The sequence below is a fragment of the Lagopus muta genome, chromosome 1 (assembly GCF_023343835.1).
Source record: "Lagopus muta isolate bLagMut1 chromosome 1, bLagMut1 primary, whole genome shotgun sequence".
In the NCBI taxonomy this organism is placed as follows: domain Eukaryota; kingdom Metazoa; phylum Chordata; class Aves; order Galliformes; family Phasianidae; genus Lagopus; species Lagopus muta.
Window position 1 is genome coordinate 13,808,408 of NC_064433.1, and position 13,385 is coordinate 13,821,792.

General features: G+C 42.5%; 1 protein-coding gene across 1 annotated transcript in view; it reads left to right on the top strand.

The window, feature by feature from the left end:
- Positions 1-1,717: 1,717 nt before the first annotated feature.
- Positions 1,718-13,385, top strand: part of CDHR3 (cadherin related family member 3) — a 28,763-nt gene continuing 17,095 nt past the window's right edge. The window contains exons 1-6 of the mRNA XM_048933325.1: positions 1,718-1,766; positions 4,100-4,302; positions 7,023-7,128; positions 9,258-9,343; positions 10,104-10,198; positions 10,290-10,394. Of these exons, the coding sequence (XP_048789282.1) occupies positions 1,718-1,766; positions 4,100-4,302; positions 7,023-7,128; positions 9,258-9,343; positions 10,104-10,198; positions 10,290-10,394 (644 nt within the window). The remainder of the gene's footprint in view (positions 1,767-4,099; positions 4,303-7,022; positions 7,129-9,257; positions 9,344-10,103; positions 10,199-10,289; positions 10,395-13,385) is intronic.

Sequence of the window (13,385 nt, forward strand, 5' to 3'; positions counted from 1 at the left end):
AAACTCCCCAAAGCAGCCAAAGAATGAAGAGAAAGAAAATAAAGGCTAAAAAACTGTGATCTCTGTGTTCTCGCATGGTTTGGCAATTTGGAGCTTAGGATATGAACTATCTATCAAAGTCAATGCTAACCAAATGTAAACATGTATTTTTCAGACTTTAAAATTTAGCCTTTGGTTTTTTTTAGCTCTTCTAAGAGTAAGATAAATAGCAATATAATGGGATAGATTAGACATTACAACTAGAAGGAGGGAAAAAATCTAGCAGCAGTTTCATGTTGTTCTGGTAATTTGTAAATCATTATGTACTTATTGCCCAGGCCTTGTTCATGTCTGTGCACACAGACCTCATCTTTGTGACACGTCCGTTCAGGTCAAAAGCATCTTTGCAGACCCAAGAAATGCATGTGAAGGGCTGGGCAATGACCTGGTATGTAAAGGAACAGGTCAGATTTTTTTTTTCTGCTATGAATACATATGCATTCATATCTTATCAGCATAATTAGGTCATTTGAGGGTGAGGTTTTCCATATATATACATATATATTTCTAATATAGTATCTAGGCCCACATTTCCCAGGGCAGTGGAAGATTAGCTTCCTCAGTAACAGCGTGGTGCTGCATGTGCTTCCAGGTGACATAGTGTGACCACATTTGCTTGTAGGCCAAGGCCATATCTGGACTCAGCAGGCACTAGAAGCACCAAATGGATGTTTCTTACAAATTCCCTGAAGCAGTATCACCAGGACAGCCACAGCATCATGCAGAACCCTCCAGAGGTATATCTAGAGGCTCACAGATCAGTGTGGTTTCTCCAGAGCTGTGTAAAAAACTGAATCACTAGCTCCAACTTCCTTGCAGAGCTGAAAAGTTTGTGTGGAGGTACTTGAGAACCAACTGACAAATTCCTGAGCAACTAGATCTAACTGGGCCTGTTCTGGGCAGGGTGTTTGACTAGGTGACCTCCAGAAGTCCCTTCCAACCTGAATCATTCTGTGAATTGATAATGATGCACCTATATCGCATCCAGTTCCACCAGTTCCAGTATTAGTTCCACCTCGATAATCCGCTTCACCAAAAATGCTAGGACTGCCCTTAGGTCAAACAAGTAAAAGTTGCACAAGTGTATTGTGGGCTAGTGTCTAAATGCTCAACCCAAGGAATCAGTGCACTGGTGGTCCATGCTGTTCCTGAGACAGCTACAGCAAAGTTGACTTTGTCACGTGCATGTGCTGCAGTCTCACCTCCAGGTATACAGTGCATGTTCCGAGTAGTTCTCTGGTACCTGGTGAAATGAGAAAACATCAGGTTTCTGGTGTAAGAAAGAAAGCATGAGTATTTGATACTGGTCTCTGAAGAGAGCAGCTCATTTGCCAGAGCTGTGAAAACAGTGCAGCATTTCCACATTTAGAACTTCCTAGGTTCTTTTCACAATGCTTCAGTAAAAAAGATCACTGCAGTGAAAGGATTATTCATGACTGTTTTCTCAAGTGTGGCCCAGGTCTGTGGCTGGAGTGTGAGCAAGGAGCAGTTCCCTGACAAGCAAACAAGCTGACGGTGTTTAGAAACTCCCTTAGAGACACGGTCCTGTGTTTCATTTCTCATGCCACATGACAAAGAGGAAGAATTTAGGTGGAGCTGATTGTAAAGGAGGGAAAACATGCCATGGTCTTCCTTTAGTTGGCATCCTGAGGACACGAAGGACAGGGCTGGAAAGACGATGAAGAGCACGTTCCTTCTCTTCGTTTTGCTGGGAGTAGTAGTATCTGGTAAGAACATGATTTCATTACACTGCTAAAATTAGAACACTGTTGGCTGTTGTACTTTCTCTTGGGAACTTTATAATACATATTTAGGGATCAGACACAGATGGAAAAAATCAAGTAACAATTATTTTCCTACTGAAATAGATTACAGCAGTGGTTGCAGCAGTATAATGAAGAGAATATGACCTCTCACAAGACTTTTTTTGTGGAAGAGGCACTTCAGTGTGCAATAGCTGCTGCTCAGTGTGACAGTGTTGGAGTGGGAAAGGAGGTCAGTTCTGCCAGAAATGCTATCTACTCTTAATATTGTAGCATTGTCCCTTCAAATATTGTTAGCATTTCTATTTGATGAAGTAAAGCTGAACAGAAAAACACTTATGGAGAATATTAGAAGTGTATCAGTATTTTTGCTCAGTGTAAAAACACAAAAAGTTTGCCAATACGTACATGTTAGCAACTTAAAATGGATCTACAAACTGCAATCTGTGTCACTGATGGAGTTGCTTGTAGCAAGCTGTCTTCTCAGGTAGCATCACTTGCTCTCAAGAAACTGAAAGAATTCTTCCAATCCTCAGAAACCTGACAGTATTTGGTGTTTTCTTTGATGCCCCCCTGCATTTTGTCAGGGCATTGCCACTGCATGTGAATCTAAACTGGTCCTGAAGAACAGAGTTTATCTAACCTATGTGGTTACGGGAAGAGAATAGCTTGAAGATATGACTCAAGCCCTCTGTAAATGTTAATGAATCACAGGTAATTAGGGCTTGAATATACATATACTTCCAAAAGCCATTCTCATAACTGCTTTATATTGGGCTCAGAATTTGTTAATGATTGGGACTGGTAATTCTGATAAATAGTGTATTAAATTTATTCAAGCATGGTTCATGCTGTGAAGTGAGGAGGTAACCAAGGACTTGTGGAAAAAGAGGGAGGGCTTTTGTAAAATCAGCTGAAAGAAGAAACCATTTAGATACAGTATGGAAAATTTCAGTTAAAAAAAAAGAGCAAAAAGCAAGCACTTATGGTTTAGAAAGACGAATCCTGAGTAAACAGCCAAGGAACCATTCAGAGATAATATGAAAATATAAACTTTTTTCCCCCTACATTTTCAAATGTTATGAATGATTTAATAGACTTTGTAAATGCTTTCTGTCAATGAACTGACTTGTTTTAAGTACTAGATACTGAACACTGCCCACAGGTTACATTCAGAGCTCAGCTCCATTTGTGATGTATTCCCAGAAAGCACTCTCGGCACAATCTCATTTACAAAGGCAATGTTTATTGACAATGGTCTCTGGAATATTTAAGAACACTGAGACAAGCTTAGTCCTTCACTGGGTTTAGGGAAGAGGGATCGTACTCCATGCTTTGCCTCATGGACTCACTATCACTGTTGCGTTTGCTTATTGGGAAGCAAAGACACTAGGACCCAGGGTCTTTAGTCCTATGGGGAATGATTATTTGAGAGTTCAGTAACAGAAGCAGTGTCTGTCACACAAACACAAATCATTTGTAATCTGCTCCAAAAGGTCACTAGTGAGTCAGAGAAACAAGATTTTTGATAGTTTAGGGCAAAAATCACCAAGGCTTCTTCTAATGCCATTTGAAACTCTTGGAGCTGATTTCTTCCCTCCAGATTAAAGGCCCTGCCATCATTGAGGAATGGCAATTGTAGGGCTTCTCTGGGGGCTGATGTGGGCCATCCTTCCTCAGCCACATGAGGAGGGGCAGAAGGACGTGGCTCCTTCCCACCATTCAGAGGTGTTGCAACACAGCACATTTCCCTTTGGCATTCCTAAGGCTCAGGCTGAGCACCCAGGTGCAAACATGCTGCAGACCTGATGGCCTCAGAACAGTCTTCCTAGAAGCTTTTTACCTTGCAGCTGCCCAGCAAAAGAAAGACTTCATGGTACTTTTGCTGCTGGGATATGAGCAGCCTGGCCTTTCGGTGAGCAGGGTCCACTGCTGTCCTGGCATGCAGTGCACAGAAAATTTTACCAACAGCAGCCAGCTTTCTTGGCAAGTGTTTTGGATAAGCCATCAGCATTCTGTCCTTCTCAGTCTCATTGAGGTACGCTGCCAGTTTGGGGATATGAAGGCAATACTCCTTAAACATCAGCTATCTGAGGTGAAAATAGCACAGTACTGAATCAAAGAAAAGATCGATTCTGCTGCCATTAGTAATGGGCTTACTGCAGTGCAAACCACATTTCATCAGCAAAAGGAGAATAAGGGCATTTTGTGCTCAGTGACACCTCTTGGCAGCAGTTGTGTGTTCTTGCCAGTCTGGGACTCCTGGAAGTAATTTTTCAATCATTTTCATCTTACAGGAAGAAGAACCCCACTGCTTAGGGGCTTACCTGCAACAAGTACTGTTGAAGAAAATGCACCAGCTGGTGTTTCCGTTTATACCTTCAATGTGACTGGTTCTCCATTGTCTTCTGGAGCTGTTGCAATACATCCTACCATAGTGAATCCGAATCCACTTACGGAAGCATTTGCTATTGTATCCGCAGGAGATCTTGTGTATAGGGTGAGTTTTCTGTTCAGTTTGAGCAATGCTCCGTCCTGTCGGTTCATGGCTCCTGGATTGCTGAGAATTGGCAGTGCACAGTGACTCATCTGTTAATCAGAAAGGTGTTGTAAATGCAGACTGTGGTGCTATTTGGACATACTGCAGTAGATAGGACAAACGAGTAACAATAGTGATTGCAATTAATTGCATCTAGGCAGAAACCACTCATCACAATAATCACAAGGGTATATAGGACAGAGTTCTGTTTTGTGGGTTTATCTGTAGTTATCTGTAAGTTTTTCAACCTACTTAATATGAAGTTGCCTGTGAATTTAAAGTGGATTGTTTAAATCACATGGAGCTCCTGCGTGGACACTCCCACCTAGAACTGAAATGAGTTTGACTCACTTCCAAAACAGTGTAAGCTGAGTCAGATCAAAGCTGTGTTTAACACTGAATGAGAGCTGTGACCCAAGAGGAAGTCACTTGGAGGTACAAAGTTATCACACTTCCACACATCCCTGATCTATTTCTATCGATTGTGTGCTCTTGTTCTGTGTCAAATGCAAGGCAGTTTCTATTGGCTCCAGCTAGCTTTCATTGCTGGATAAATTAGCAAGCATTGCCTCACATTTGCCACTGGCAATGAGTGTTCAGAGGCATGATGCTTGTCACCCCATTGCAGCCCACTTGTGTGTCTGAATCTCAACAGTGATGCTCTTGAGCACCTTTAAAAGATACAGATACATACTGAGTAGAGTCTTAAAAAACAATTTATTACGTTTTTCTGGGCATTTCCGAGGAGGTTTCTTGAAAGTTTCTCACTTCCTATGCTGTATTGTATCATTTTGAATTGAAGCTGTCCCTTCTGCTGCAAAATATAGTCCTTTCCTATGCCTGCTCATTCCTGTCCTGTGCCATCTACAAGCTGTGCAGCACTGTGCTACTTGAGGAGTGGGACTGGAAAACTAATCTGAAGGAAGAATGACCTTGCAAATAGCTAAAAGTCTCTGTCGCTCCAAAGTTCCAGCTTGTCATCATCATTCTTACACAGTCCCATTACTTAAATTGCCTCTGAGGACTTTGTATAACTTGACTGAACAGTAATTGGTATTGGGGTTTCCTAACCCACTTGAGGAACTGGAATGAGGTGTTTGAGCCAGTGAATATCAGTCATGAGAAACTCATAAAGAAAGCTACATACCAGTTGTGCAAGTTAGCAGTTGACTGGCAACCCACAAGGCAAGGATAAACGCTCATGAGTGTCCTTAGATAATTTATTTGATGAATTCTGATACTTTTATTTATTTACACTATTTTTAGCGGATTTGTACAACATTTATCAAGAGTAATGTGGTCCAAAATGAGATCCCTCAGCTCTTCTTACTGCCACTAAATCTTTGCTAAGATACAAGCAATATTTGTACATAAGGTATGGGGCCTACAGCTTAGGTAAGTACCTGTTAGCACAGGCTCTCCTGTATTTGTGAACCAAGCCCTTTTGCAGCAAGCCTGGGCAATATCACACTTCTTGATACGCTTTGGGGTTTCTGAGAATGTCCTCATTACTGAGATGTAAACACTGTGCTGAGGGAATGAAAATATATTGTGCTCAAAGCTATCTTGATGTGATGCTCCCTCTGCTCCCCAGGACTGAAGGGGAAAGCAAGGAGCAGTGAGACTTCCATGTGGAGTGAGGGGTGGGCAGTTATGGAGTGACTCAAGACGCTGCTCACTGTATCTGCAGCTGCTTCAGGTGTGTGGATGCTGCCTTTGTCAGATAGCACTGCTCCTGCCTGGAACCGAAGTAAACCACTCAAGCCTACACCAGTCCAAAGCCATTCTTCACAAGTGCAACTTCAAAAGAGATCATCTAGATTCACAAAGTTAGCAGCTACATTTTTTTTTCTTGTACCAAGAAAGGAAAGTTCTTGCTTCTTTATTGGCTTTCACAGTGATGATTGTAGCATACAACTTTCAGCATCCTGCTCTTGCTCTGATCAAGGCCTACGTCCAGGCCTGGGGCCCCCAGCACAAGAAAGGGACTGGCAGACTTTAGGCTCCCTTCCAAGCCAAGCCATTTGATTATCACCTTCTATTTTAAGGGGTGACGTGCAGAGCTGGAAGCCTTTCAGAAAAATCTCAACAAATCAAACATTTGCATTATCAGGCTTACAAAACATAAGGACTGTGTTAATTTTTAATTAGTTCAATTTCCCCAAGCAGTTCTGGTCTCACTTTCATGCGGTGTGCTCTTGCAGCTCATTCCTTCCTGTGGTTTCCTGCAAGTCTTCTCCTAGACCCACTTACAAAGGGAAGGGCCTTGTTCCTGCTGGGCTCTACAGACTCCTGCTGCACGATCCTTTCTGCAAAGGAGATGTGCTTGTGGTCATGAAGGCAACACTCTGCCTTCAGGGCAGGACAGTTCCTGCCGGGCTTTCTGCTCCCCATACTGTCCCTCACACAATAATTCCTTGCATTGCTCCACAAAGCCACAACTTTTTGGTCTGCCTGTCCTTTTTTCCTCACATTTCTTGCACTGGCAAGAGCTGTGTCAGTAAGTGGAAGATTATCTAAAATGGTCACTGCTTGTTGATGTTCCTTAGATTCACTCCTATAGACTGTAACTTACATCTCTTGCATGATGTGCTAATAACATTGATTTTTATTTTCAGGTTGTTACCACAGGAAACCCTATCCTAGATTATGAAACTATGCCAAAGCGCTTTGATTTACAGATTTTTGTTGAAGATACTGCTGGGAGGACTGACCTCAACACACTAACTATCCAAGTAGCGGATAAGAATGAACGTCCTGTGTTTTGGGGAAATATGGCAATTCAAAGTAAGATAATGGTGGCATCTGAAAAGAGCAGCACTCAAAAAGATGGCATCAGATACATAATTTCACAGCACCCAATGCCTGTAGTTAAAGTGGTCCAAACATTTTCCCATAGGAAAACAAAGGTGGAACAGGATGATGTTTCTATCAAAACTTTATTTCACACAAATATTTGGCATGCTTCATCTCCAGAAATGCTCGTTTATTTTTCTTGAAGATTTGACTAAAATTGATTAAGACATTTAAATACATTTGAAGAATGAAAAAAAAAAAGGAAAAAGATAAAAGCAATATTATTTTTATATGTTCCTTTATTTATATTTGCATGCTTTATCTTTTTGTTTGTTTGCTTTTTGGTGTTTTTTTTCTTTTTAATGAGATGAAGTGTCCTAGAGATATGAATTGTGAACCCGAAGTTTGATAGGGATGCAGCCTACACTGATGGATCCATGCTGCAGTAGTTTGTTGAAACTGGACAGATTTGGAGAGGGAAGATAAATTTAAAGAAGTGTACGCTGTGGCTGTGCAAAAATTTGCACACACAGGAAACCAGGTTTGCTTTAACGTCACAAAAATGCAAAGAGGAAAAGTCTGCAACAGCATCAACAATGAGGCTGGGTGTCTGGATCCACAATAGCACAAGGACATTTGATTGTAGAATCACTGAATCATTTGAGTTGGAAGAAACCTGTAAAGGCCATCTAGTCCAACTTCCCTGCAGTGCACACGGACACCTACAGCTAGATCAGGTGCTCAGAGCCCTGTCCAGTTTGACCCTGAACGGGGCATCCACCACCTTTCTAAGCAACCTGTTCCAGTGCCTCACTGCCCTTATTGTAAAAAACTTCTTCCTTATATTGTTTTTTTTTCTTAGTATGAGAATATCACACTCACCTGCTCGCGGTAGGTGTTTGGGAGGGCTGACCAACCCCCAGACCCAGAATGGCAGTGCTACACGGGCTGCAGCTGACTGTGCAGGCTCTGCTGGGCTGTCCCCAGGTTGAGCTCAGCACAGCACGGCCACAGCATAGCTGCTTCTCCAATGCCAATGAGCATGTGGGTGCTCCGTTCCATACAGCATTTAGTTTCTAAGGCAAATTAGCTTCCCTGAGGGAAGAGGCTGTGTCATCTTCTCAGTGTTGAGGGTGTCTTGTGTATCATGGGTGCTGATGGAATCTAATAATAATTAAATGTGACACTTCAGGGGATTGGCACAGCGTGAAACATACTACGTGAGAGCTTGTTACAAATAAGTGCATCAGCTTAACTCTCAGCTAGAGCTGCCATAAATTGGTGAGCACAGATGTCTGATCTGTCTAACTGCATGGCTGTAGTTAACAGTACCAGCCACAATTAGACACTAATTGCGCATTCGTTGGTTATTAAAAAGCATCTCCCTCTCATTAAACCTTATATTTGTATTGTTGTCCTCTGGGAACAACTCATTACGCTGCTCTGGGGTTCCCACTGCCGTGATGAGAAGCAGCAGTCAGCAGGGGTCACAGCAGCAATTAATAGTCCAGAAATGCCAGGTTCAGCAGACACAAAGGGCAGAAAGCAAATAATGGGATCTAAGGAGCTGTTGTTCCACTCATCACTGTGCCTGAGCCAGCTGCCAGTGGCTGAGTGTGGGGCAGCAAAGTTGTGGAGGAATACCCCTTACTCTAAGTAAGGCAGGAGATTAAGCACAGGCCATCTACCATGTATTCACTCCACAGATGTAAAGGAAAAGCATAAATGAAGAGGAAAGGCTTTGAAGTCTCCTGGCAGGGGGCAGGGGAGGGTGTGAAGGGGATGGGGATGGAGAACAGATCACGTTCTCTCCATCTGCATGGTTGAGACAGACATGTATCTACAAAATGCAGTTGTGCTCCATACCCATTGAGCAGCTCAGGGAAGACCTTATTTACAGATCAGTCTGTCTCAACTATCAGTGAGGGATGTCTACACATTTTTCCTTTTAATCTTTTGAGTGTTTGTGTTCATTCCTGTGAGAATTTTGATAGGGGCTGGTGAAGTGAGAGCACACAGCAGACAGTAATGCACCCAGACAGCTTCAGAATGTCAGTCTTCTTGCTAGTGTGCCCTTCATTATTGTGCAATTAACACTGTGTGCACTTCTATCCATGCAGCTGTGAGGATCTATGTCTTGGAAGGAATGCCTCCTGGACTCATCTACAGAGTCAATGCAACAGATCCTGAAAACGGTGAACTCAAAGTAAGATGGGAAAAAAAACCCAGAAATTATATCAACCGCTGTATCTGAAGTGCTAATTGCCTCTTCCAACAACACACTTCATCATCAGGAACACTGGAAAAGGTTGAAGCGTTGTCAATAATAAATTGAGGAAATCCAGCCTCGATGTTTGAACACAAATCGTATTTTGAATTCTCAGCATTCCAAAACTGAGGGGCACTAAAGGCAGAATTTGATGCAGTTAATCAGAGATACAGCAGGAATCATGCATTTAAAAACAAAAAATGGCTTCAGAACATTTTTAGTAGATTATAGTGACTGAAAGCATGTATAGTTTTTAATCTTCTGTGTCACAATGTAAATTCTTTCATATGAGACAGTAAAGAAACTGGTCACAAGGCAATGGAATCTTATTTTTGTGACAATCCTGGGGCACACTGTGACCCTCAGTTAAGCAAATGGATTAACATATTGGAAAACACTCTGGATATCAGCAAAAATCCCTGGGAAATGATAACTTTGTTTGCAGAAAGGAGAAAAGTAGCAGCAATTAGCTAAGAATTGTTTTGCAGCTCTGTCCTGTTGGCTGTTGTTACATAAAAGAGCACATTCAGGAGCTGGACTCGAAGAGGGAAATGCATCTATGTGTTTCCGTGCTTCATCATGCAGTTCTGGGTCAGACACTGTGCTGTGCCTCGGCCCTTATACAAAGCAGTGCACGACCAGAGGGATGCTCAAACAAAATGATGCAGAAACTAATTCATTCTCTTCTTCATTTCAGTATTCACCACTCCCTGAATCAGTGCCATTCCAAGTCTTGGAAAATGGAGACATTTTTTCAAGAAAAAAAATAGATTACGAGAAGGATCCACACTGGTGAGAATTTCTCTTATTCATGCGCTTGCAGTAGGCAATGCTTTTCTATGTAGCCAAAGAGTGATTCTTATTTTGTTTTCTTATTTAACAGCTATTTTTTAAATATAACAGCGACAGATCCAGAAGGACTAAACTCTACTAGAACAGTGAATATAAATATAATTAACATCGATGATGAAAGCCCTTACTTTACCACGTGAGTGAAAAATTTCCATTGTACTGAGAATGTAGATGTTTTCCCAGCTTTACTGCCTTGGCACCACTGGGAGGCTGTCACAGAGGGCAAACTAATACAGCAACACAGTACTACCAAGAACAGTGTTTTCATTTTGTTATGTCTCCTATTCTTTTACTGAAAAGATTTGCTTTCATTTCCCTTTTTTATTATTTGTATTTTTATTAGTTTTAAGTTTTCCAGGTTCTGCTCTGGCGCTAAGGGCAGCCAAACAGGCTTGTTGTACTTGTTAGCAAGTAGAGGTCAAAGCTATGCAAAGACCTTTGGACAAGTTTAGACAAAGGCCTGTTCTAGCCCATGTGAGTACAATCATACAGAACTCTTCATGCAGATGTGTGTTTCTCTGTAATAATGTTTATTCATGCAGAAATGTCTAGACATAAGAAGGTCTCACTTTTGATCTATCTTTTCCTCTTCTCCTCAGCCACACACACTTGTAACGACCTTAGTCCTCTTTGAAATATTGCCATTCCTGTCTCTGTCATAAGCAGGAAATTGTGGTATCATAACACAGAAGTCAGAAATAGCTTTTGAAAATAAATGGAGCTTTAGTTGAAATAAAGAACGTTGTTGAAAATTTGAGAAATAGGAAAGAATAGCTATGTGCTACCAGGGGGCTATTTTTTGTGGTGGGAAGCACAGTGAACAAATGGTTTCTGAATCAGGAAGTTGACAAGCACAGTTCTTATAGAATTAGTCTGATTCTGCAGTTGATTTAACTCTGTCATTCTGTGTGAGACACTAATTAGATTCTAGATGTTCTCTTTATGTCGTCTGATCCTGAGGCTGTAGAAGGTCCCCAGCGGGAGTATTTATGGTGAGATCTCACCTGCCACCTATGCAAAGAGCTGGCAGCCCGTGGCTTGGACAGCTACACTCTTTGCTGGGCAAATAGCTGGCTGCAGGCTGGGCCCAGGGAGTAAAATGGAGTCAAATCCAGTTGGTGACTGGTCGCAAGTGATGTTCCCCAGGAGTTGGTACTGGGGCCTGTTCAGTATTTTATTGATTATTTGGATGAGGGAATTGAGAGCACCATCAGTAAGTTTGCAGATGACACTAAGCTGGGAGGAAGCGTCAATCTATGCGTGGTAGGAAGGCCCTACAGAGGGATCTGGGCAGGCTGAATCACTGGGCTGAGGCCGACTGTATGAGCTACAACAAGACCAAGTGCCAAGTTCTGCATTTTGATCACAACAACTGCATGCACTGCTACAGGCTTGGCTGGGGCAGAGTGGCTAAAATCTGCATGGAGGAGAAGGATCTGGGTGTACTGACTGACGCTTAACTGAACACGAGCCAGCAGTGTGTTCAGGTGACCAAGAAGGCTAGTGCCAACCCAGCTTGTTTCAGAAATCGTGTAGTCAGCTGGACAGGGAGGTGGGTGTACTCAGCTCTGGTGAGGTTGCACCTCAAGTGTTGTGTTCAGTTTTGGGCCCCTCACTACAAGAAAGACATTGAGGCTCTGAAGCATGTCCAGAGAAGGGCAACAGGGATGTGAAGTGTCTGGTACACAAGTCTGATGGGGAGTGACTGAGGGATCTGGGATGGTTCGGTCTAGAGAAGAGGAGGCTCAGTGGAGGCCTTATCGTTCTCTACAACTGCCTGAAAGGAGGCTGTGACAAGGTGGAGGTCAGCCTCTTCTTTCAGGTAACAGTGATAGGGCAAGAGGTATGAAGTAACCAAAAAGGTTAACAGTTCTATCCAGAGTGCTTTATAAGCAGCAGGAATCCACTTGCCAGTGCCAACATTTGCACATTGTGTTCTAGACTGATTATTTCATCCAAATGTTGCCATTTCTGTTTATTTATCTTTATGTCTGGAATGCCGAAGGAGCTCTTTTAAATATTTATCTAGTTGTTCAAGACGGTGAGTGGAGTATCCGTAACACCTAATGTCTAAGACTCAGTTGTTGTATGACACAAATAAGGCATGGTATTTGTTTGAATCTTTTCCCTCTTAGAGGGACCGAAAATAGAAGCTGAGTTTGTAAAGAGCTTGAAATTAAATTACTCTGTGAGCTGTCCTCACTACGCACATGCATGCCCTCACCCTGCTAAAATGTGAGCCGCATGCTGGGACTATGTGTTTTCTGACACTATAATAATTAGTGCTGAGATGGGAGTTGGGAAACTTGACAAGTTAGCAAACCTTCTTTATTTTCTCCTGATCAAAGCTGTCAAGAGCAGAGTTTCAAAGGGTCTTTCTAATTGTTCCCGTGGTATATGCAGGCACATCTGTTTTTGGTGTTCACAACACTGCATCAGCATTCACCCTTTTGAAATTCTGGCTGCTAAAATCAGTGGAAAACTTGTGGAGTCAAGAAAACAGAGGACAAGAAAACAAATACGTGCTTTCTTCGCAATTATATTACAGTGTCTAAAAGGTCTGCTTGAACTGTGTTGTAAAATACGACTGGCAAGTGGTGGGTCTTCTGACAACAGGACACAGCCCAGACATGGCTCTGTAGGAGATGGCTCCAGCTCCTGCCCAGCTGTATGAGCCTTCGGTGTAATAGGCATTTCTTGAGAATGGCCCACTCCTTCCTGAGAAATCTGTCTGGTGGCAACAAGGCAGTGGTACATGTAAGGCTGGCGGGGCTGTGAAGATAGAGCTGCAGAGAGAGGTCAGAGTTGTGATTCCTCTCTGGGGCATAGGGCTCATGTCTTCCTGAACTAGGAACTATGCACTAGTCTGTTTGTGGTGGCACAGTTTGAAATGCACAAAAAAGCTTCTGTCTTGAAACGTGTTCCTAATGCTTCTTTGAACCGTTCAGCGTCTTCAACTCCCTTTGACTTTTAGAAGTAGATGTTTTGTGTTTGTGCACTTCAGGAGAATAAACCACCTTTCACATAGTCTGCACAGTTTTCGTATGCTTGTCCATACCTGTTTTAGCACATGGGTCAAGTACCATAAGTGCATACTTTAGTGCCTACGTGCACACTCAGTTGCAAC